This window comes from Callospermophilus lateralis, chromosome X, assembly GCF_048772815.1.
Source record: "Callospermophilus lateralis isolate mCalLat2 chromosome X, mCalLat2.hap1, whole genome shotgun sequence".
In the NCBI taxonomy this organism is placed as follows: domain Eukaryota; kingdom Metazoa; phylum Chordata; class Mammalia; order Rodentia; family Sciuridae; genus Callospermophilus; species Callospermophilus lateralis.
Genome location: NC_135325.1, coordinates 25,314,416 through 25,338,757, shown reverse-complemented (window position 1 = coordinate 25,338,757; position 24,342 = coordinate 25,314,416). Strand labels below are relative to the sequence as shown.

At 37.8% G+C, this 24,342-nt stretch overlaps 1 protein-coding gene across 1 annotated transcript in view; it reads right to left on the bottom strand.

Annotated features, from left to right (window-relative positions):
* Tspan7 (tetraspanin 7) overlaps window positions 1-23,659 on the bottom strand; it is a 122,835-nt gene extending 99,176 nt beyond the window's left edge. The window contains exon 1 of the mRNA XM_077107266.1: window positions 23,536-23,659. Coding sequence (XP_076963381.1) covers window positions 23,536-23,616 — 81 coding nt within the window. The 5' untranslated portion in view covers window positions 23,617-23,659. The remainder of the gene's footprint in view (window positions 1-23,535) is intronic.
* Between the last annotated feature and the right edge of the window lie 683 nt (window positions 23,660-24,342).

Genomic DNA, 24,342 nt, shown 5'->3' with positions numbered 1-24,342 from the left:
AGTTTCCTGGGATATGAGACAACAGAAAGAGGAGCACATCACACAGCAGGAAACTTATGCAGCTTCTGGGGGGACTGACCATTTTCTATTTCTTAACCTTGGAAGTTAATTACATTAGTATTTGATTTTTAATTATTTTAAGCTACATTTTCACAGTTCTTTATGTTTCTCCCACAACATAAAGACTTCATAGATAGGAAAGTACAATGAAAAAGACCACAGGTTAATTGGAAGTGATGTGACAAAGTCATGTTCATCAGATGCTGTTCCTGTAGAGGTGCTTAGATTCATAATTTCAAAACGACTTGATTGATGTCACATAGCAGATTAAATGTAGAGTTTGTGGTGTCAAAAAAATCAATATACAAAAAGAAGTCCAATTGACAATGGGTTTAGATTAATCACAAGTTGCTGAATTGATGTTTAATAGATATTTTCAGAAAGCAAACACACAGGGTAGATTTGAGAGACTTAAGATTGTGTACACAGGCTAAATGTGGGCTGAATCTACAACTGAAATTTATTAGCCACAGAAAATTTCTGACTGACAATTATGTTTCAGCAAAATGCTTTATCATTACAAAGCAGGGTACTGTGGGGTCTTTTAATTAGTGGTAAATGTCATAAAATTGAAGATAATGATTCTATGTGTGAATAGGCCATGAAGACAGATCAACATGGATGAAAAAAAAAAAAGGAGAAATTTCCAAGATTAGATGTAAAGGAGATGAGAAAGAAGGAAGAATCAGGATAAGTTTCAGGAAATGGCAGGATGGCCTGCCCTAATTTCATCCTAATTACAATTAATGTTTAACAACAAAATGATGGCCGAGCGTGGTGCTGCACACCTGGAGGCTGAGGCAGAAGGATCGCAAGTTCAAAGCCAGCCTCAGCAAAAGCAAGGCCCTGAACCACTCAGTGAGACAGTGTCTCTAAATAAAATACAAAATAGGGCTGGGGATGTGGTTCAGTGGTTGAAGTGCTCATGAGTCCAATCCCCTATACCAAAAGAAAAAAGAAAAAAAAAGAAGAAGAAGAACAGAAAAAACTAAGTGCTTTAATTCATAATCATTTCTTTATTGCCCATTATCCAAGACAATCTTTTTCCATTTCTACTCCACTGTTTATATATCCCCCCCCAAAAAAAAACCAAAATTATATCCATATTTTTATGCTAAAACAATTAATAATTAGGAGGACAAATCTATTGCTGCTGTCAATGGGAGAAGGGATAGCAGTGCAAATCTTTAATAGATTTCTAAATCACCTGCTTCACCATAGATATGGAATAATCAGATTTAAAATGGCCAGTAAACAGGAAAAAAAAAAGCTCACTGAATTCTCAATCACCTAGATTCTAGACTATGAACCTTCTTATCCTTTAGGTCTCAGCTCAACTGTCACCTGCTCAGAAAGGTCTTATGTGATGTCCCTATCAAGTAGGCCTCTATGCCAATGACTCATGAACTCTTACCCTGAAGCACTCACCACTGTTTGAAATCATCATATTTATTTTCTTCTTTGTTGTCTGTTTTCCTCCTAATAAATCATCTTGTTCATTCTGTTCACAGTTAAATCCCGCACTTGGCATTCAATAGGCACTCAATATTCCTAGAATATTCCCTGAATAAATGTAATGAATATATGATTCCTATGCAACACAAGTACTATAATAGATGGGCAAAGTTCAAAGAAGCCATAAAGAAAGAGACTGACTGTGAAGTGGCAGGGAGAGGTTGTCACAAAAGACAAAGCTTCCTAGAGAATGTGCCAGTTGAAGGAAATCTCTAAGACAAGTGAGATTCACTAATCAGAGAAACTGAAGCCAGTGACCAGAATGGAAGTGAAACACAGGGGAGGGAAGGTACCATGAGGATCATAAAGAATCTTTTATCAGCACACACAAAAAATATTTAAATGTAGTCCTGTAAGTAACATAAAACAACTACTGTTTTTTAATCAGTTTAGAATAACTACTTCAACAGAATAGGTAGGGCGAAATGAGGGGGCTAGAGGTGGGGGAAACAGGAAATAGCTGTAATGGCGTGAGAGAGAAAGGACATTGGCACTGGTGTGATCATTATTTATCGTATACATGTATCATGAACTACCCCATAAATTTGCACAATTAAAGTAATAATAAAAGAACAATATAAGAAGGATGGTGGCAGTGAGATTAAAAGAAGAGACAGGGTGCAAGAGCTACTGAAGAACTAAAGACCATCATGTTAAATGAAATAAGTCAAACTCAGAAGGTCATATGTTTTTTCTCATATGCGGAAGTTAGAGAGGAAAAAGGAAAACAAAGGGCGGGTGTGGATCTCCTAAAAATAAAATGGAGATCAGTGAAGGAAAGAGACCAAGGGGTGGGAGAAGGGAATCAGAGGGAAGTGCTGAGGAGTGATATTGGACAAATTATACTGTTATATTGTATGCATGTACAAATATGTGACAACATATCCATCAGTATATACAACTATAATACACCAATGAAAATGTGGGGGGAAAACAATATATTCAACAAGGGTTGCTGATTCATACTACATGAGAGAGGGTAAAGTCAAATCAAAAGCTAGGGTTCAGAGTGTAGGCAAGTGGATACAACAGATGTGAGGATGATTTGGGGGAGGTAGGAGTGAGGGAAAAAAGACAAACTCTAATTCTTCAATTGCTGGATGGTACTGCGAGCTACTTTATGTACAAAAGACAAGATGATAACTTTGAACTTGCTGTCCAATTGAGGCTTAACCTGAATGCAGCTTTCTCTGTCTCTGGCCAATGCTCCCAGTTTAAAAAAAAATGTGTGTGTCTATATGTGTGTGTGTGTATACACACACACACCAGGGACTGACTGACTGAAACCAGGGGTGCTTATCCACTGAGCCACATCCCCAGCCCTATTTTGTATTTTGTTTAGAGACAGGGTCTCACCGAGCTGCTTAGCACCTCGCTAAGTTGCTGAGGCTGGCTTTGAACTCGTGATCCTCTTGCCTCAGCTTCTGGAACTGCTGGTATTACAGGTGTTGACAACCATGCCCGGCTACATATAGATTTTTTAAAACATAAATCTTCCAAAATCCACATTAGTCACACCTTTATGTTTATAGGGACCTAATGCAGAGGTAAATCAGAGGTCCCCCAAAAAAGAAGGCTAGAATACTGCCATGATTACACAGGAATGCTTGATTTGCGCCAGGCCTCAATTTGAGAGTCCCAAGAGTTCAAAACACTCCCTATTGTCACCTGAGAAAGATCTGGGGCAGGAGAGTAGGCCCAGTTTTTTATGATAATACAAGTAGAACACATATTCATTAAATAATATAGTTTATGGAATAATTCATATTAATGAGTTTTGTATTTGTAATGCATGATGAATTATTATCACTGCTGTTGTTGTATATAGTTCATCTTATAAGTGGGAAAAGGGGTCCATGTACAAACCTTCCTTTTTTTGGGCTAAAATATGATCTTAGCAACCTGGGACACTTCTCATTTTTAGAACTAGATTTTCTCCAGTATTCTCTAATGCCTTAAATTCTTCTCATCAGAGATAATATAGCTAATTACATAGATACATGTAAGAATTCTTCTTGCCATTCATAGGGGATATAAATGACTAGTCAGATTTGTTTCCTAAGAGCAGGTTCAGGGAGAGGAAACAAGATCACCCCAACTGACAAACCCTTACTTAGCAACTGTGCCAATGAGAGCCTTATCTGTGTCCATGTGTGGATTAGACAGCTGTTTAGCTAGTGTCAGCTCCATAGGAAAATGCCTGATGATTCCCACTGCTTTCAGCTTTGTTTCTTTAGAGCAAATAAAGAGGGGGAAAAACTGCATCTCCAGCAGCTTTTAATGCCTTGATTTCTAGATTGTTCAAAGTGGCCAAGTGCTTATTGTCGTAGGAGTCAAGTTCACAACCTTACTGTATTTCACAACAGCAGGATAAATAATATTCATGCACTTTGGGCTGCAATTTTGGAGTCTTTTAGACACGAAATAATTTTGTTTTAAATGAGAGAGTGGAAATACTATCCCCATGAAAGTTTTCAGGATTTCTTATGTCTTTCCACACACCAGCCATAAACTGAAAAGGAAAAAAAGATATTTTATAGATCTGAACCATCAAAATGAATGAGCAGTTGCCCAGTTGTTCACAAGAGGGACATTATAGTCCCTTGGACCATCTTCAGCATCCACTATCCATAAAGCATTATAATCCTCACCTGGGAAACCTAATTTATGAGCTGGGAGGCCAGAAAAGGGTAAGACAAGATGGCCCTGGCCTCAGATTTCTGCAAAGGAAGCATGTGGGATAATTATTCCCATTACAAGTTGTAAATTTTGACAGTTTACAGAAACTGAGGCTTCTCCCTTGTGCATGAAACCTTGGTCAGCTTATAGAAGCCACTTCAAGAGCCAATGAGGATTTGTGCCTCACAGCAGCAAGGATTCTCAGCATATCTTGTAACCCATCTGCAAAGTTTTCCATAGAGAAATGTGCTCCTTGACCTAGAACACTGGGCCCAGTAGGGGTGAAGAGGTCCAAATAAAACCTCAGTTTGGACATGACCTTGGGTCACACTTTGGACCTCAGCTGCCTCCTCTCAAACTAAGGAGCCTTAATTACTACCTCAACAGGTTGTTATGAAGATTAATCAAGATAGTGTACATGAAGTGCTTAACACTATCTTTGACCTTTATTGAAGGTTCAATAATCATACTGTAGTAGTAGTTACTAATATCACTTTAACCTAATTCAGTTAACTGCAAACAGTGGGTAGTCCTTTGTTGCTGATACCACTATTCGTAACTCTCTTTGTTGATGTGTCTTTCTTTTCATTTCTTTTTTTTCTTTTTCTTTCTTTCTTTTTAGTGCTGGGGATGGAACCCAGGGCCTCACACATACTAAGCAAGTGCTCTATCACTGAGCTACACCGGAAGTTCACTTTGCTCCAGATGGACACCATAATCCTTTTCTCTCTTTGTGCAATAATAATCTGCTTTGAGGAAAAAAAAACAACTAAATCAAGAATAAGAATATGCTCTTCAACCAAACCTACCAAAGAAAATGTCTAGCAGCTAACAGGGTCCATGTCTACCTTGGGTTTTTCATTTTTGCTAAATATGAAAAAAAATAGAAGTTGAATTGTTTTATGTTCAATTATGCTATATTGGAAACTCTATAACTCACACACTGAGGAGATATACAACAGTATATATACATACTGATGCTCACCAATGTATCACTTATAAATAAACAAGTATCTATGGACAGAAAATAGATAAATAATAGTATAACCACACAAGGAACAAACTAGAATTTTGAAAACTTCTGTAAAGGGCCAGACAGTAAATATTTCAGGCTTTCCAGGACATACCATAAAGGAGTTGGGGACATGTCATCCAAAATTTGACTTTTATATTGATTATTTCAAGCTGAAAACTTAAGGTTGCAGAAAGGGCTATCTGACCTGCCCTTTCCTACACAGATCAAGCCATAAAGACTCCTTTGGGAGGGGTGCCTTCCCCGTATCAGGATGAGAAATAATCCTTAATCATCAGAGACTGGGAACTGTTGCTGCCATAGGCAGTACAAATAAACTTACTGAAATAACCTTTACCTTCTACCAGCTTTATACCCCCATAAATCTCCTAATGACATCCCTAGAATTTACTGCCCCTAGTCCAGATCCCTTTGTCCTGTCATTTGTTTACACATTTATAATTCTTTGTCTAAAAAGCATAAAAGTTTTCTGCTTTGGCCAGTTCTACAGACCTGCATTCTCTTTTGAAGGTCCCTATGTGCATGTAAAATAAATAAAAACTTGTATAAATTTTCTCCTGTTAATTTGTCTTGTGTCAATTTAATTCCTAGACCCATTCTGACCTAGGACAGAATGGATAGAAGTGTTCTTTAGCCTCTCCTACAATGGTATTTGTTGCACCTGGGGTTTTGTTGTAAAAGCAGCCATAGATAACATATAAAGTTTATTTACAAAAAAGAAATGGCTGGCTAGATTCAGCCCACTGGCCATAATTTGCCAACCCCTAAACCCCACGTCTCTCCATATGGAAACACAGAAAAATTCTAAGCAAAACTACAAGCTTCAAAATGATATGTATAGCATGACCTTTCATTTAGAGTTTAAAACTATAAAAGTAATATTTTATAGTAACTCTGGATATGTAAATATGAGTAAATGTATGAAAACAGACCTAACACAGATAACTTCTGAATTTATGACAGAGAAGAAATTTTGGGCCATCAACTGCAAGTTTTTTTTTTCACATTTGTTTAAAAACTAATTACTTGAGGCATAAAAGGTATAATGCTAAGATCTGATAAAGCTTGCTAATAGATACACAGGTAATTATCATATTATTCTCTTAGAATCACATTTAAAATACATCACAAAAATGTTTAATACCCAATAGGAATAGGTATTTTCCTTTATTTTGAAGGACAAGAATTAAAAATCATGTAAAGGTAGTTTTGCTCTACATTAATTTAATCCAATCACTAAAATGGACGGAGTCAATGAAGTGCTGCATTATAAATGAGATAACATGGTTAAAAAAATATAGTCCATCTCTGAGAAATAACAGAAAACTATATACTACAAAGTATATAGAAGTAATTCATTGCTAGTCAGGCATAGTGGCACACACCTGTAATCCCAGCAGCTCGGGAGGCTGAGGCAGGAGAATCATGACTTCAAAGCCAGTCTCAGCAACTTAGCAAGGCCCTATGCAACTCAATGAGATTCTGGCTCTAAATAAAATGTAAAAATGGGCTGGAGATGTGGCTCATGGTTAAACACCCCTGGGTTCAGTCCCTGGTACCATTTTTTTAAAAAATAAGTCATTCTATGGGCTGGGGTTGAGGCTCAGTGGTAGAGTGCTTGCCTAGCATGTATGAGGCACTGGGTTCAATTCTCAGCACCACATATAAATAAATAAATAAAATAAAGGTCCATCAACATATAAAATAATTTTTTAAAACATTTATTTTTTAGGTGTAGATGGACACAACACAATACCTTTATTTTTATGTGGTTCTGAGGATTGAACCAGGGTCCTGCCTGTGCTAGGCAAGCACTCTACCACTGAGCCACAATCCCAGCCCTAAAATAATTTTTAAAAAAGTAATTCATTATATATGTAAAGGGAGGGATAACCCTTGGAAAATAAAGCAAAGCACATGGAAAAAGAGTAAACCATAAATTATTTTACCACCCAAGCATAATTGTTGTTAACATTTTTACATGGGTATCTCTCCAGTATTTGTTACATGTATTTTATCTTTCTCAAACTAGAAAACTATATATACATATTGATTTGTAGACAGCTTATTTGAACAGTATTTTTTTAGTAAAACATTCCTTTATGCCCATCTCTTTTTCTGTATTTTTTTATCTCAAAATAATTGGTATACTATCTACCCAGAGTTCACTTCCAACATGTTAGTTTCAAAGACTTTGATCTGAGTCCCAAACAATATGGAAAAGAGCATTTCCCCTTCGTTTATCTTCTAGACTGTCATGAAAGGCTCCCAAAGCACTCATTGAGGTACCAAAGTGCTGCCTGTTCTAAGTCATTTATAAAACTGTCAGGTTCACTATTGCCTCTGTATACCAGGACTTTATCTTTTGAAAAATACAGCATACAAAGCAGGTATTTGTTTGTCCTCAAAACATATCTGAAGAATATAAACTAAAACAACTGCCAGCCTCAATTCCCAAATAGAGCAGCTGCTGTTAAGGAGATTAATAAGTAACCCACTCAAATCATTTGCTCCTACCTTGTAGGAGAACCTTTATCCCTTAGACAAGACTTACTGGAAACACAGGCTTCCATTAGCACTGCTGACCAAATGCTTTGCTACACCCTATAACACCTATTATCAATTAGCAACTTAGTGTTAAATGCATTTAGAACTCTGGGCATATTATGTGGTTGTAAAGGATCCCATACTGGCTTTTCACAACTTGGCCTCCTCTGATAATTCCAATTCTGCCTTGCTAAGCACCTCAAATATCTCTTCAGCAAGGAGTTTAAAAGAGGAGAAAATAAGGAGGTGAGGAATCATACCCACTTGACCAGGCCTCCCTAAAATCATGAAAAGGCCGCTCTTTCAGGTCAGAAAGGAAAAGGTCAGAAAGTAACCAACACAGGTTACTGACCAGTTCATTGGTTCCCGCCAGTTCACCAATTTTGCACTCACTGAGTCTGCTACTTCCCCCTGGTTCTCATTCTGAACCTACACCAACCAGGTTTTGTTTCTGGTTTGGGTTTTTCTTTTATTTTGTTTTGTTTTGTTTTGGTTTTCTTGGTACTAGGCTAGAGATTGAACCCAGAGACACTTATCCACTGAGCCACATCCCCAGCCCTTTTTGTTTTTCTATTTTGACACAGGGTCTCATTAACTCACTCAGGCTGGCCTCAAACTTGTAATCTCCCTGTCTCTCAGGCTTCCGTGTTACTGGGATTATAGGCATGCCCCAGTGTCCCTTCTATTCCAAGTTAGAAAGGCTAAAAAAGAACTACTCAGGCTGAGGATCTAGCTCAGGTGATAGATGTTTGCCTTGCATGCACAAAGCCCTGGGTTCAATCCTCAGCAACACACACACACACACACACAAAAAAAAAAAAAAAAAAAAAAAAAGAACTGCTCCATTCAGATCACACAACACTGATCATCTCAAGCTCTACTGGATAAGCCAACAAGCAAATATCCAAAAGTCAGATCTCCCCCAGTCAAACAACTGTTACACTACTGTCTACGCTGTTTTCATACTAAAATAGCAGAGTTGAGCAGCTGCAACAGAGATGATATGGCCCACAAAATATGAAATATTTACCGCCTGGCTCTTAATAGAAAAGGTTAGCCAAGCGGGAGGCAGTGGTGCATGCCTGTAATCCAAGTGGCTCAGGAGGCTGAGGCAGGAGGATCATGAGTTCAAAGCCAGCCTCAGCAACAGCAAGGTGCTAAGCAACTCAGTGAGACCCTGTCTCTAAACAAAATACAAAATAGGGCTTGGGTTGTGGCTCAGAGGCTGAGTGTCCCTAAATTCATTCCCCAGTACAAAAAAAAAATAAGAAAAGGTTAGCCAATAACTTCCCTATAGCAGTAATTTCCCAAGTGTGGTTAGCGAACCAGTGCTGATCAGCAAACTTATCAGTCTGTATTGATGAGCTTGCATCAGAAGTAGATATTGTATGAATGTCTAAAAGAAGGAGGCAGTATATGAATTAATAGTCTGGCACAAGCTCCTTGTCCCCCCCACAATGTTTAATTTACCTTATTATACCATTTTCATTTTAATTTTTAAAAATTATATAATCATAATTATAATTTTATAATACTTTGACATTATATTTGTTTGCTTCTGAGTCTCCAGTTTAATAAGTTTTCTCTCTGATTCCTTATTGTACAGTCTCTATATTTTCCAGCATGACTTTGCTTTATTTTATATTTGAACACTGAAAACTACTAGAAGTTTTCATAAAATTTAAGTAAAGGCTCCAATCTTACTTTCTCCAATATAGAGATCTGGTAGTACCAGATTTTAAACATAGTTTCCTCTCACTGAAAGGAATACAACTTTTCATTTATTAAATAATATACACTAGAACTTATTGTTTCTGCACTGCTTAGTGTTTCATTGGTCTATTTGTCTATTTCTTTTCTTCTTCTTCTTCTTTTTTTTTTTTTTTTTGGTAGCAGGAAATGAACCCAGGGGTGCTGTACCACTAAGCCACATCCCAGCCCTTTTGGATTTTGAGGCAGGGTCTCATTAAGTTGCTTGGGGCCTCACTAAGTTGCTGATGCTGGCTATAAACTCTCAAACTTCCTGCCTCAGCCTCCTGAGATGCAAGGATTACAGATGTATGCCACCACACCCAGCCTATTAGTCTATTTCTAAGCCAACATCATATTGAATTAATTCATAACTTTATAATTCTGTTAATTATTTATTACTGCATAACAACAGTACCACAAATGTAGAGACTAAAAACAAAAACATTTATTATCCCACAGTTTTTATGAGGTCAGGCACAGCTTAGCAGTTCTTCCATTTCAGAGTCTTGCAAAGCTTCAATCAAGTGTCAGGTAGGGCTGTGTTCTCAATGGATGCCCAAATGAAGAAGAGTCTGATTCTGAGATCACTTCATTGTTGGCAGCATTCAGTTGTTTGCAGATTATCAAATTGTGGGCCTCAGTTTCTTGCTCGCTGTCAAGTCAGCGAATGCCCTTAGTTCTTTGCCATATGGCCCTCTCCATAAGGCCGTTCTCACAACCTGGTGGCTTGACTCTTCAAAGCCAGTAAGAGACAGAGTATCTCAGCACAAGACAAACTTTACAATCTTATGTAATACAATCTTGCACATATATTCACATACGTTTGATAACCTTTGTTGTATTCTATTAATTAGAAGCAAGTTATAGGTCCCACACACACCTAAATAAAGGGGGTACACAAAGGCATAAATACCAGTTCATGGAGCTCATAGAGGCCAACTTATTTACTGTCTGCCACAATAGTATATTTTAATAATAAGTAAGGCATATACTTCCTTTTCTCCCCAAATTTCTCTTAATTTCTCATATATTTATTTATTTATCTTCTATAAAATAATACAATTTTATTAAGTGCCCATCTCCCCAGAAAAATTCTGTTGGCGAGCTGGGCACAGTGGCACACACCTGTAATCTCACCAGCTCAGGAGGCTGAGGCACAAATATCATGAGTTCAAAGCCAGCCTCAGCAACTTAGCGAGGCCCTCAGCAACTTAGTGAGACCCTGTCTCAAAATAAAATACAAAAAGGGGCTGGAAATGTGGCTCAATGGTTAAGTGCCCCTCTGCACCTCTGCATTCAATCCTTGGTACCAAAAAAAAAAAAAAAAAGAGTCCTGTTGGGATACTATGCGGAAATGTATTAAACATACTTTAGAAAACTGATATCTTTATGATATTAAATCTCCCAACTCGAAACTACTTAGGCATCCTTTAATCTCTTCAGGTCTTATTTTGTAATGCTCAATAAGATTTTATGACCTTATTTTATGACCTTCAATAAGATTTTAGTTTTCTTCTTATAAGAGCCTTCTTATTAAGAGCATTTCATACTAAATTTATTATGAAGTAGTTTTAACTTCTGTTGCTGCTATGAATGAAATGCTTTCCTCCTTTCCTTTTCTTTTAATATTTTTAGCTGTGGGTAGACACAATACCTTTATTTTATTTACTTATATATGGTGCTGAGGTTGGAATCCAGAGCCTCACATGGGCTAGGCAAGCACTCTACCACTGAGTCAAAATTCCAGTCCCCTCCTTTCCTTTTCTAAGGCTTATGTACTGAAATAATAAAAAGCAATTAAAATTTATACATATACCTTGTATCTAGTCACCATATCAAATTTTCTTAGTAGTTTTTTTACTAGAATCTTTGGTGGGGGTTAGTATATATAAAGTATATACTGCATATATAAAGATATTTGTTCCATCGTTGTTATTTTTCTGTCTTATTGCATTTGCTAAACAAATTAAATAATAAATAGTAATACTAAACAAGATTCCCTATCTAGTTCCTGATTGTCTCAAATGATTTTAGTATTTAACTATTTATTTGAATGAATACTTATTGTTCTAATATATTAAGGGGGAATATAAATAATGTTGGGGTTGTGGCTCAGTGGTAGTGCACTTGCCTGGCATGTGTGAGACACTGGGTTTGATTCTCAGCACCACATAGAAACAAAAAAATAAATAAAGGTCCATCAAAAACTAATAAAAATTTTAAAAAGAATAATGTTATAGTGGAGAAACATGACAGATGATCTCAGCCAGGCTATCAAGATCAATCTCAACAATAAGTCATGTTGACAGTATGTACACTTGATATTATGAAATGGAAATAGCATTTTACCTCTGTAGGGTTTTCCTCCCAAAGGCACATAAGCCCAATCTAATCACAGGGGAAACATCAGAAAAATCTAAATGAAAAGGCATTCTACAAAATACATGACCAGTACTACTCAAAATGTTAAGGTCACTAATAATGAGGGAAATCTGAAAAACTATTACAGCCAAGAGGAGCTTAAGGAGACATGACTATGAGATATAATGTGGTAGCCTGATTGGGATCCTGGGACAGAAAAAGGATATTAGGTAAAAATGAAGGAAACATGAATGAAGTATGAACTTTTATTAATTAAAATATATCAATATTGGTTATTAATATGGGAACTATATCATATATACTTGCACTGTGTATGTTATCTCCACAATTTTTCTATAAATTTAAAACTGTTCTAAAATCAAAAGTTCATTTTAAAAGTAATGGAACCCATCAATTCTGCATTGAATTTTATGGGTCAGGTTTACATTTATTCATCCTAGATATGAATATCCTTATTCCAATGATAGGATTGAACTCACGGACCTAAACTCATCATATTATTGGTTTCCATCAAACCCCTCTGGATACAAGCTCTTTGTTAGGAAACTATAAAACCCAAGAATGGGATCATCCTTAATTTCTTGAAATTTGTTAGTTTAACACATATTGATATAGGACTTCCCATATTTTTTCTCCAAGAAACTAGGAGAAAAGCAATACTCTACATTCTAAGAAATAATTTTACCAAAACATAGATGTATCACACATTGGTTTATAAAGTACTTCAATGTCATTTGACTACCAACACTTGATTGAGATTGGTAAACACAGATATCCAAATTCTGAAGAGGAAGTACGCTCACAGAAATTATGTGACTTGCCTAAGGTTATACAGCAAATATCTGAGCAAGATTTCACATAGGTTGAACTTTGAATTCCCTGCAATAGAAGGCAACAGTCAAAAGAATACCATGGAGTGACACAGTTTAGAATATGAACCAAATCTTAGGAATAGTGAGAAGTTCTTAAAAGCTTCATTAGACAAAGAACATGAACCCATGTAGAGATGTGAATGCAGAAGGGATGTTTAGGAACATTTCCCACCCAGTCTCATTTTATTAAGCTTTAGGTTCCTTTTCAACCCAAAGGGGTCTACCTTTGGGAAGTCCTAGTCCAATCCCTGGAAATCAATAAAATCAATACCTGTTTGAGAAATGTTTACAACAATGAATTGACCCAGGAGCGCTACACATTATCATTATCATGTTTAGAAAATGGGAATAGAAGTACAGAAACAACCTTATTTCACCAAGAAGTAAGAACTGGTAACTTGAGGCAAGAATAAAAGCTTTTACTTCTAGAAGTAGGAGGAAAGATTGATTAGTCAGTAGCCACAGTAAGCGGTAACCACCAGGACCTACTTCTAAACCTATTTGATCAACGGCTATTCACCTCATTCCAATCAATGACAACTTAACTTGCTTCAGAGAACACACTTCTGGAAAGCAATCACAAGGACAGCCTCACACAATTCAAAATCAACCAATCAACCATAGACACATTACACTGAACATGCTTCACAGCGTCAACAATCATTTCACCCAAATAGTCATATTTCTTGTCAAGGTCAACCACTAAAGTCTCTGCAATGAAAAAACCTCCAAATACCACCATGATACAAAAAAATATCAGCAATATGCTTTACTTCTAAACTCTGCATGACTAATACAGCTCTCTCATACTTTGATAAGTAATGAATTCAGCTTTTTGTTTACATACTAGATAATGCCCTCATCTTTTGACAGAAGGTAAGCCAAGACTCTTCCTAATTTCTCAGAGCAACTCTGAACAAAAATATATTGTCTATAAGGGATGAAAACTACTCCAACTGCAAAAATTCACTTGAAGATCCTTGCCAGAGCCAAGTTTAGTGGGTACAAAAAAATACATTGGCTACCTCATACTTGGTGGAATACTCACCTCAAACCAATTCTATAGTACCAGAGATCACACTAGAGAAAAGCATTCATTAAGCAAGTATTCATTTATAATGAACTGCATCACAGACCATAGAGCCACATCCCAGAAATCAGAAACATCTTGCTGATCCTTTTTTTAAAAAAAATGCACACACCCAGGACCCTAGCCATATTAATTAAAATTGAAATTCCATAAGATAGGACTGAGCAGTTATGTTTTTAAAAGACCCTTAGCAATCCTGATAAGTAATTTTTTCAGTCAGAAATAACTAGTACAATCTCTTAAGAGGGACAAGACCTGGACCCAGACTCTTAGGCAAAGACAACTAAATCAACAGAAAAATACTAGATACTCCCGAGCTACATCCAGATCCAGGAGACTCAAGATGAACCAACCCTGCTATTATCTACCGAATTTCTCTAGATCAATGGTTTGCAATCTTAATTGCACAGCTGAATCACCTGGGAGCTTATTTTAAAAATATCAGTGCTGGCACCCCACCCAGAACAAGTGAATCAGAATGCCTTAGGATGGAGTCTAAGTATCTTTTTTAAGGAACTTAGACAATTGAGATGGACAAGCAGGATTGAGAATCACTGACCTAGACTGCTCAACTACCACCTGTGCTTAATCCACACCCCTTCATTTTTCCTAAAACACATGATGATGGCAAAAGTCCACCATATTTTGCACCAAGGACTAAAGAAAATATTTCACTACAGAATTGTGATCCTTAATTCCATCACCAAACTGTTCAAAATGCTTACTTGTTCAACTGACCAAAAACCAAAAGGAAAAACGAAAGAAAGAAAAACCCTCTCCTATCCCCTCCCCTCCCTGCTGCTGCTGCTGCCACATTCTTTTCTTGATGAATGTTTGGGTGCTATAACAAAAGAGGACAAAAATGTTCAGCCAAGAATGAAAAGCATGCTGTCACAGCAAGAGGGATAACAACCAAAAGAAGAAATTTAAGAGCAGTGACCCAATGATCTGCTTGTCTCTATGAAGAGATAACTCAAATCAGAAGCTGCTGTAATGGGACTGAAGGAGGAGAAATCATAATATATTTTTAAAGCATGTTTCAAATTGTGCATTAGTCATCCAAGTCAAGGGTTTAGCATGCTTAAACAAAGAAACACAGTCACAGATGACTTCCAATTCTTGGCATCTTCTAAAGTACTTACTTAAAACAGTATATAATTCTGAACAGTCAATGAATCATCATAATGTAGCTCATGGTAAGATCAAATCAAGAATTCTAGCTGTGGTTAAAATGGAGAAAAGCATTTCTTTCTTTTTTTCTTTTTTGGAAAAAAATCAGCTAGCTTCTAAGCATTAAGCAGAAAAGGCTTAATGTTCCCCAAATGCTATAAAAGGTAATACAGACAACCTAACTAAATATTGCATATGGAAGGTAAAGTTAATTAAATAAGAAGACTTTGGGTTATAATATGCAAGTTCCATAATGAACAGCAAGATTAGCACTATAGGAGCAGAAAAACAGCAAAGCAGTGATCAGTTTAACATAACACTCCCATATACACACAAACACCATACCATAAACTGCTGCTTCCATACTAAATTAATACAGCAAGGACTGAATTAGGTCAGAAGACACCCTGGGCATTCACCTGGTGGGAAGAAATAAAAAGGGCAGAAAATGTATTGGCAACCTTCAGAGTTACATTTCCATTTGTCCAGTCGCTGATGACTACACGGCCTTATTTGCTTTAGTAAAGCTGTTACAACCTAGAACACTTCCCTTGACATCCAAAAGCTCTTTAAAAGTTTTTTAAATGATACCAATACTTATTAAAGTACCCCAACCATTGCTGTTTTAGATGCTATGTTCAATCACTCACAATCAACTGTTTATTTAATTAGTACCATATAATGTCAAGATGTAGATATAAAGGACTTCCAGTTAAACATGAAGGATAGAACATATCCATTTACCTGGCTAGCTCCCAAAACTCCAATGAAATGACACTAAGAGGAAATTTTAAACCCAGAATAACAAAGAGAAGAGATGAAAGAAAAGTCAACCACAATGTTATCTTGGAAACTAAGAAAAAGCCAAATCTTATTTCACCCAAACACCTGCAAAAGACAGGAGATAGCAGCTTCATGCACATCTGGAACTAGGGATGAAAGGGGGCTAAAATAAGAAGGATCCAGTAAACAGTTTTTTTGAAGAGCAATTAGGTCCCCTCCAACTTCCTATCTCTGCCTTTTTTCCCATTCTATTATAGGTTCAGATTTTTTTTCTTTAGAGGGTGAAACGAAGGGTCTCTGAACTGGAAACACAAGCACAGTGGACATGGATTTAACACTGAATATAGGAGCTTAACAAAGGTTTATATAGTCTATGGAGACTCCCACATCCCTACCTTCTTTATTCAGAAATTAAAATATTCTTCTATAGGGAAATCTGATCAGACAAGAGAAAAATTCTAAAGATATTGATCTTGATCTTGGTTCCAAAACTCAATGCCTCAGATTACCCAAATTAAAATCAGCAAACATGGGAATAAGTTTATGCATAGCTTCCAATCAGCCTTTTAGTAACCCCTCTTAAACATGTACAAAAATGAGCAAAACATAACCAGAAATTTGAGATAAAACTATAATATGCCATAAAACTTGACCAGTTTGGAAGAAACTATACAGGAAGAAGCAAATATTTTTCCCAAAATATCCTAAACTGTCAGAGGGATTTTAAAAAGATATTATACTCATGAAACATGAGCAAGATGATAAAATATAACATTCAGACCTCAAAAAGGAGCTCCTGGAAATTAACATATAAAACTGAAAAGATACAAGAGCAATAAGATACAGTAGGAGAGTTGCCAAGAGTGTGGAGCAAAAAACAAAGAGGCAGGGACTGGGGCTGTGGCTCAGTGGCAGAGCACTTGCCTAGCATGTGTGAGGCATTGGGTTCCATCCTCAGCACCACATAAAGAAATTAAATAAACAAAATTTCAAAAAAAACCAAAGAGGTAGAAAAATGAAGGAAAAAAACTTAGAGGATCAGTGTGGAAGGTTCAATTTCCAAGCAGAACAAAGAAAAGAAATCAAACACTTCAAGAAAATTTCTCCAAACTTAAGGACTTGAGTTTCTAGACTGAAAGGGTACACAGGAAAGAAATGAAAATACACATACATCAGGGCATAGGTGGGAAAATTTCAGAGCACTAAAAAAAAAAAAAAAAATCAGAAGAGAAAAGCGGGATTTAAGAAGAATCCGAATAACAACTGATTTCTGAATACTAATAACAAGAACAAGATTTCATGGAGGAAGGTGGACAGCAAAATTTTGATGGTAAATGACATCCAAACTGCAATCCTATATTCAGCCAAACTATAAAATTAAATGTATAAGAATAAAGCTGAGCATGCTGGAACATGCCTGTAGCCCCAGCATCTTGGGAGGCTGAGGCAGGAGGAATGCGAACTCAACAATTTAGCAAGGCCCTAAGCAACTCAGTGAGACCCGTCTTTAAATAAAATATACAAAGGGCTAGGGTTGTGGCTCAGTGGTTAAGCGCCCCTGGGTTCAATACCTGGTACCAAAAAAAATATGTGTGTGTGTGTGTGTGTGAGAGAGAGAGAGAGAGAGAGAGAGAGAGAGAGAGTGTGTATATGTATATATGTAAATATATATAAATATATGTAAAATAAAAGTATATATATATATAGTTTTCACCCCTGTAAAGGCGTCAAAATCCATGCATCCTTTTCCAGAAAGTTCATAGAAAATTTGTTCATTCCAAATGAAGGAACAAATCAAGAAAGTGAAAGAATATTTAGGATAATGATGCCCACTGTTTTAAAGGCAGGTTGAAGGTCAAATTGCAAAAATGCAGATAAAATTCCAACAGCAACAGCTAGTATACTGATAAACATGTAATTGAGTACTCAATATTTGGCACATAATAGACATTCAAAGAATGTTGAATTGCACTGACATGCAAAAGAATAAGCTACAGTACATGCCCAAATTCAAACATTGTGCAAAATTTTATTTTCCATTCTATATAACCCAAGTACCTAAAATTTCTGGATAACAAAATTTAAAAAAACATTTTGACTACTTTTTAAGATGTTTTCCCCAAAAAAGATTAGTGTTGCTTCCCAAATGAAAAAAAAAAAAAACCCTGATATTTCACTATAAGATAATTTAATTGCACAACTGATAAGCTAATTACCTCCTTACATAGTCAAAAAGAAATCAAATTCAATAAACAGAGAAATGAAACAAAGGATATTTCTGTTCCCAAATTATTCAGTAGATTTAGATGTGATGGACTTAAATCTTAGCTTAGAACTCAGATGAGCATTTAAAAATTAAAACAGTTTATCTGGTAAAAGTAACATATTTATAAAGTTTTCTTGCTTGCTTTCAAATTATATTCATCATAAAGATGGGATGATTTGTTTTACATAAGGCAAGATAGATATCCTTTTTGTTCAACCTTAACAAATTAAATTACAGTTAAAAATTTAGATAACTAAAATGCCTGGCAAACCAGATCACAAAAATATGATTGAAATATCATTAGAATACGCAAGTCCCTGTAAAGTCCTCTATTCCATTTTTCTATGTTATTGGCAAAAGTACATTTAAAATGCCACCCGTAGACTTAAAAAAAAACAAAACACTGTTTCAAAAAGCCTCCTCCTATTGAGATGAGCTAAAATAAATAACTAAGCCCAAGAGTAGTCAATAAAATTTCATTATTCAATTATTCCTTAAGTAAGCAAATATCTCCTGAGTAAATCTACTAAGTGCCAGATGCTGTTTGCCAATATTTAAAACACAATAACTTACTCTTAGGTGGTATTTCTCCCACCTTTCCTTTAAACCTGAAAATGAAGCATACAAATCAAGGAAAATAAAGGATCTGTTCACTTAGCATACAGGTGATGCTATTTAACTAGAAAACAAACCATCCTATCCATTAGAACACAATTACATAAAGAGCCACCTACCTTTTGTCTTCAAATAAAGAATTATGATACACCATAGAGAATGTCTTTCTTCCATTTCTTAAAACATGTAATTGTTTTAAGCATGCACTGGTTCCAAATACCAATAAATATCATAATCTTTGCATGAGGCTCCATATGTCTTCTTAGGATTTACTTCTATGTAAGCCCAATACAGCAGAAGTTGCTGGCACTGTTGACATTTTGAGCCATATAATTCTTTGTTGCATATTAGAATATTAGAATGGTGAGCAGCATCTGTGGCCTCTACCCACTAGATGCAATAGTGCCCCAAAAATGTGTTCAGACATTGCCAAATATTGGGGGAACTGTCTCCCATTGAAAATTATCACTTTAGAGAAAACACCTCAGAGATCGAGATTATGGACAGAAGAGGTGTTCAGGTAAAACAATGATCTCTCATTCATAATTGTAGACTTCTGGTTTTGGATATATGCTCAAGTACATCAACCTTCCCCATACTACTGGCCATTTGACTGTTTTAAGGTCCAATGTCTTCTAGTCCTAAATCTTAATTGAAGTAAGGGAAGAAAAGAAGTCCAATTAAAACAACTCACAGTGGTAGAGCTCTCGCTTAGCACGTGCAGGGTCCTGGATTCGAGCCTCAGCACCACATTAAAATAAAAAATAAATAAAATGAAGGTATAGAAAAACCTCACAGATAACACAAAGGAAATATTTCAGCCTAATCTTTCCGCCATCTTCCACTTAAAAGAATATCAAGGTCATCATTTGTTAATTAGTTAGCATAATTCCAGAAGCTTTGACAAATATTTGAGTACTTACCATATGCCACACATAGTTCTAGGAGCTGCAGAAAAGATTAATGCAGGGGGCTGGGGCTGGGGTTGTAGCTCAGTGGTAGAGTGTTGCCTGGCACATGTGAGGCCCTGAGTTTGATCCTCAGCACTGCATATTAATTAATTAGTTAATTAATTAAAGGTATTGTTTCCCTGTACGACTAACAAAAAAGATTTTTTAGAGGCTGGAGTTGTGGCTCAGAGGTAAGAGCGCTTGCCTAGCATGTGTGAGGCACTGGGTTCGATCCTCAGCACCACATAAAAATAAAATTAAAAAATTGTGTCCACCTATAACTAAAAAATAAACATTTAAAAATATTTTTTTTAAAAAAAGACTAAGGTATCAACTCCATTTACTGAATTGAGAAATCACTCTAACAAACAACTTTTAACAGGTAAATCTTTGTGACATTGGATTTGGCAAAGGATTCTTTTTATGACACCAAAAGCATGAGCAATGAAGGAAAAAATAGGTTAACTGGACTTTATTAAATTTTTTTTAAACTTTTATACTTCGTGTACACCAAAGAGAAAGTGAAAAGATAGCTCACAGAATAAGAGAAAATACTTGCAAATCATACATCTGATAAGGGTCTTGTACCCAGTATACATAAAGGACTCTTACAGTTTCACAATAAAAAAAGACAAATAATCTAAATAAAAATTTTAAAATGACAAAAGATATAAATAGACATTCCTTCAAGAAAATATACCAATAATCAATAATCATGTAAAAAGATGCTCAACATCAATATTAATCAGGGAAATTCAAATCAGAACAATGAGATATTACTTCATATCTACTAGGATGTCTACAATTAAAAAGCCAGAAAATAACTAAGAATTGACAAGAATGTGGAGAAACTGGAACCCTCACTGTTGTTGGGAATGTGAAATGGTACAGTTGCTTTGGAGAACAGTCTAGCTATTCTTCAAACAATTAAACATAGAGTTACTATGTGGCCTAGCAATTCCACTCCCAGGTATATATCCAAGAGAATGTAAACATGTTCACACACCAAAAAAAAAAAAAAAAAAAAAAACTGGTACATAAATGTTTATAACACAATTATTCTAGTAACCAAAAGACCCAATCAACCCAATAGTCTACCAAGGAGCAAAAGGATAAATAAAATGTATTATATTCATACAATGGAATATTATTCAGCCATAAAAAGGAATGAAGTAGTGATACATGCTACAATGTGGATGAACCTTGAAAACACTATACTAAGTGATAGAAGTCAATCACAAAAAGGCAAATATTCTTGACTCCATTTATAGGAAATGTCCAGGATAGGAAAATCTACAGAGATGGAGAGTAGATTAATAGTTGCACAGGGCAAGTAGGAGGGATTTGGAAGAGGTTAGGAGAGAATGTAATGACAGCTGAAGAGACAGGAAAGGGTTTCTTTTTGAGATGATGAAGTGTTCTAAAATTGTATTAATGGTGTGAATATACTAAAATATATACTATTTATATATTGTTTTTATTTTCATATATTATTATACTTTAAATAGGTGACTTTCATGGCATATGAATTATGTCTCAATAATGCTGCTTTCAAAAAACAGCATTCAAGATCCACTGGAAAACATGGCTTTGCACCATGGCTTATCAACAAAAATGGCTTTTTAAAAATACCCTCACACCTAGAGAGATCTCATTCTTCTGATTGTCAGGTAGGAAGATCACTGAATGCTATTTAAACTATTGAAAACATCCAGGTAAATATTTTATTTGTGAGTACAAAAATCTTGAAAGTTAAAAAAAATTAAAACGAAGGAACTTGCCCAGGACATAAAGTACACGGATTATAGGTGTATTAGGGGGCTTTAAGTAATCAGATTCATGGTGTAGGGGGAGAGGTGGAAGCACAGAGAGTTAATGAGCTCATATGAAAAGCCTAAACCTGGAAGACCCCCTTCTTTACCAGCTTGCAGAGATGCGAAGAGAACAAACTTCCTTCCTGAGCATTATAAACCTTAGGAGGCTAAAAATAATCTCCCATATGATTTACTCCAGTAACAAATAGGAAGTCAACTAAATAATAAAGGGACAAACAAAAACAGATTTAAGGAAATGCATAAAAAACCAAACCAATTCCCAGGAATGACTACTGGGAAGTTTCAGCAATCAGCATGTTTATTGCTTTTCCAGGCAAACATCTGATGATAGGATCTGTACGTGCACAGCACACAATTCCACTACTGAGATGTTTCAACCTGTGTTGTTTTCAGTCCAAATAAAGTCCATTTCTATGTTTGCCTAATGCAATCTACTCTATCCTATCTCACTGCAGAGCTCCTGGAAAGCCAGTTGAGTCCATAGTTTTCCAAACCTGAAGAATCACCAATGTCAGTGACAAGGAAATGTCCGGGGACATTAGAGAATTTTTTCTTTTAATCCTTAATAAATCTCAGTTTCTGCCCTGGCTATTGAAAACAGTCCAGTTCACCATCAGGCCGACTGTGGGTACCTCAGACAGCACTGTGCTCCAGTTTCAAAGCAAAATTAGGGCTAATCTGCAAGGGGGTGCGCAAGGAGAAAAACAACCAGGGGCGGGACTGGTTTTTCCTACAGTGCCTCAGGTTTCAAAATGACTGCCTTGGAAGCTGAAATGACCCAGATTATTGGGGAGCGGGGGGCGCAGATCTTCATTCCCCTGCGGAGTAGCTGTGGCTTGGTATGCAAATGGAGACCTGGGGGAGGGGGCATATCTACAGGGAAAGAGAAAGAACAGGCAATGGTCTTTAGGTACCACCCACCTCTCCAAGTGAATCACTGCAGTGTCAGCCCCGCACTGATTCCACTTGCCAAACAGGATGAGGTAAGGCACAAGCCTGGAGCCCCCTCTTCCTCCCCCTCCTTCTCCTCCTCTTCCCCCTCCTCCTCTCGCTCCCCCTCCTCCTCCCGCGCACAGAAGGGCGCATCGCTCAGCGAGGTGCACCATGCAGCCCCCAGCGGCCCTGGCTGAGGGGGCTGACGTCACCCTTCTGCATTGAGCTTCAAGGACTGGTAGCAACACCAGTTAGATGGGGAATAGAGTTGGGGCGCTATAGCTATCACCAAGTCGCAGGGGTCCTCCCCCGGGACACTGTGAATTGGGTTCATGCAGTGAACAGAAGGACAGGATGAGGAGTAATGGACGAGAATGAAAAGGGGTCGTAAGATCTATCTTCTGGGTCTCCGAGAAACCTCAAAGATGCCCCTGGCTTATATAAGACCCTCTCCCCTCTGCGCGCCTCCACGCGGTGGCTGCGCCCGCCACCCTTTAGTACGCTGCTTCGGGGACTCGATCGCCCTTGCTTAAGCAGGCAGAGGGCTTTGGGCGCCTCTCTCCTGCAGCCCAGCAGGGTCGCTGATAATTGGGAATCTGGGATCAAACCTCACGCTCCCTCGCGGGTTACTAGCCCGCCACTGGTTAGCTCCAAGAGGCGCCAAGAACCGGTTGGTAAGGTAGGGTAGGAAGGGGAGTCCAGAAACGAAAACGGACAAATAAACCCGCAACTTTCCCTAGGGGCTGACCCTATCCCTCAAGCTTAAAAAAATAAATCAATACATTAAAAAATAATTTTTATAAGGTCGACAACCTGCAGGCACCCCCACCACGCAGCCAACTGCAGCCTGCGAGTCCAAGGGTCCGAGCAGCCTGGACCTGTGCCCTGTGATCCCGCAGCCCCGACCCAACACCTCGCGCCGATCTCCCTAAAAAGGGGGCCAAAATTTGATTTGGGGTTTGGGTTTCCCCCCACTTTCCTTTCTAAAAGAAGAATATCATCACCCAGACTGATGGACGGATGCCCGGCCCCCGGCCAGGTGTGGGCACTCACCCAGAAGACGAAGGAGTAGATGATGAGGAGGGTTTTGAGACAGGTTATCACAGGTTTGGTCTCCATTCTCCTCGATGCCATACTACAGAGCTCCGGCGGCGGCGGTGGCGGCAGGCGGAGGGCGGGCGCGCGGGAGGGGGGAGGAGGCGGGGCGGGGCGGGGCGGGGGTGCGTGCTGCCAGAGGCCCCGTGCGCGTGCAAGCGAAGCCTTGCGCGTGCGGGAGCGCGCACCCTGCGGGAGCTCCCGCCGAAGGAGCAGGCTGGGCAGCCACTGCGCATGCTGGGAAGGTTGCCTGGGCCTGCAATCCCGCGCAAGCTCAGACCCCCAACCGATGTGAGGGTGGGGCTGGGGAAAGGAAAGCAAGAAGTCTTGGGACACTTGAGAGGTCAGGGTAACCTCTCCCAGACCTCCAGTGTATTTAGGTTTCTGCTTTCTACAGTGTAGGGTCTTGTATTTGCAAGATGTCTGCACCTGGCTTCATGAAATTTATGGGCCCCAGTGATCAGTCACGTTTCTACATTTGGACGCCCAGCTGGTCTCAGATGAAGAGGCCCAGTAGTCATGTCCTTGGCAACAAGAAGGCCTTGTCTGTGTCAGAAACAAACTGTGACAGGTGGACAGAGATACAACTGGATGAGTGGTCAGGAACCTAGGAATTCAGACAGAGACACAAATCCTCACCACCTCATGAATCTACAGCCTCCCCAGGAGCTCCATTTTTTAGATTTCCTCAGACTTGGAATTTTCAAAGCCAAATATCAAGAGGATTCTGTATGAAACATCATTCTCACATATAAAATGTTTAAC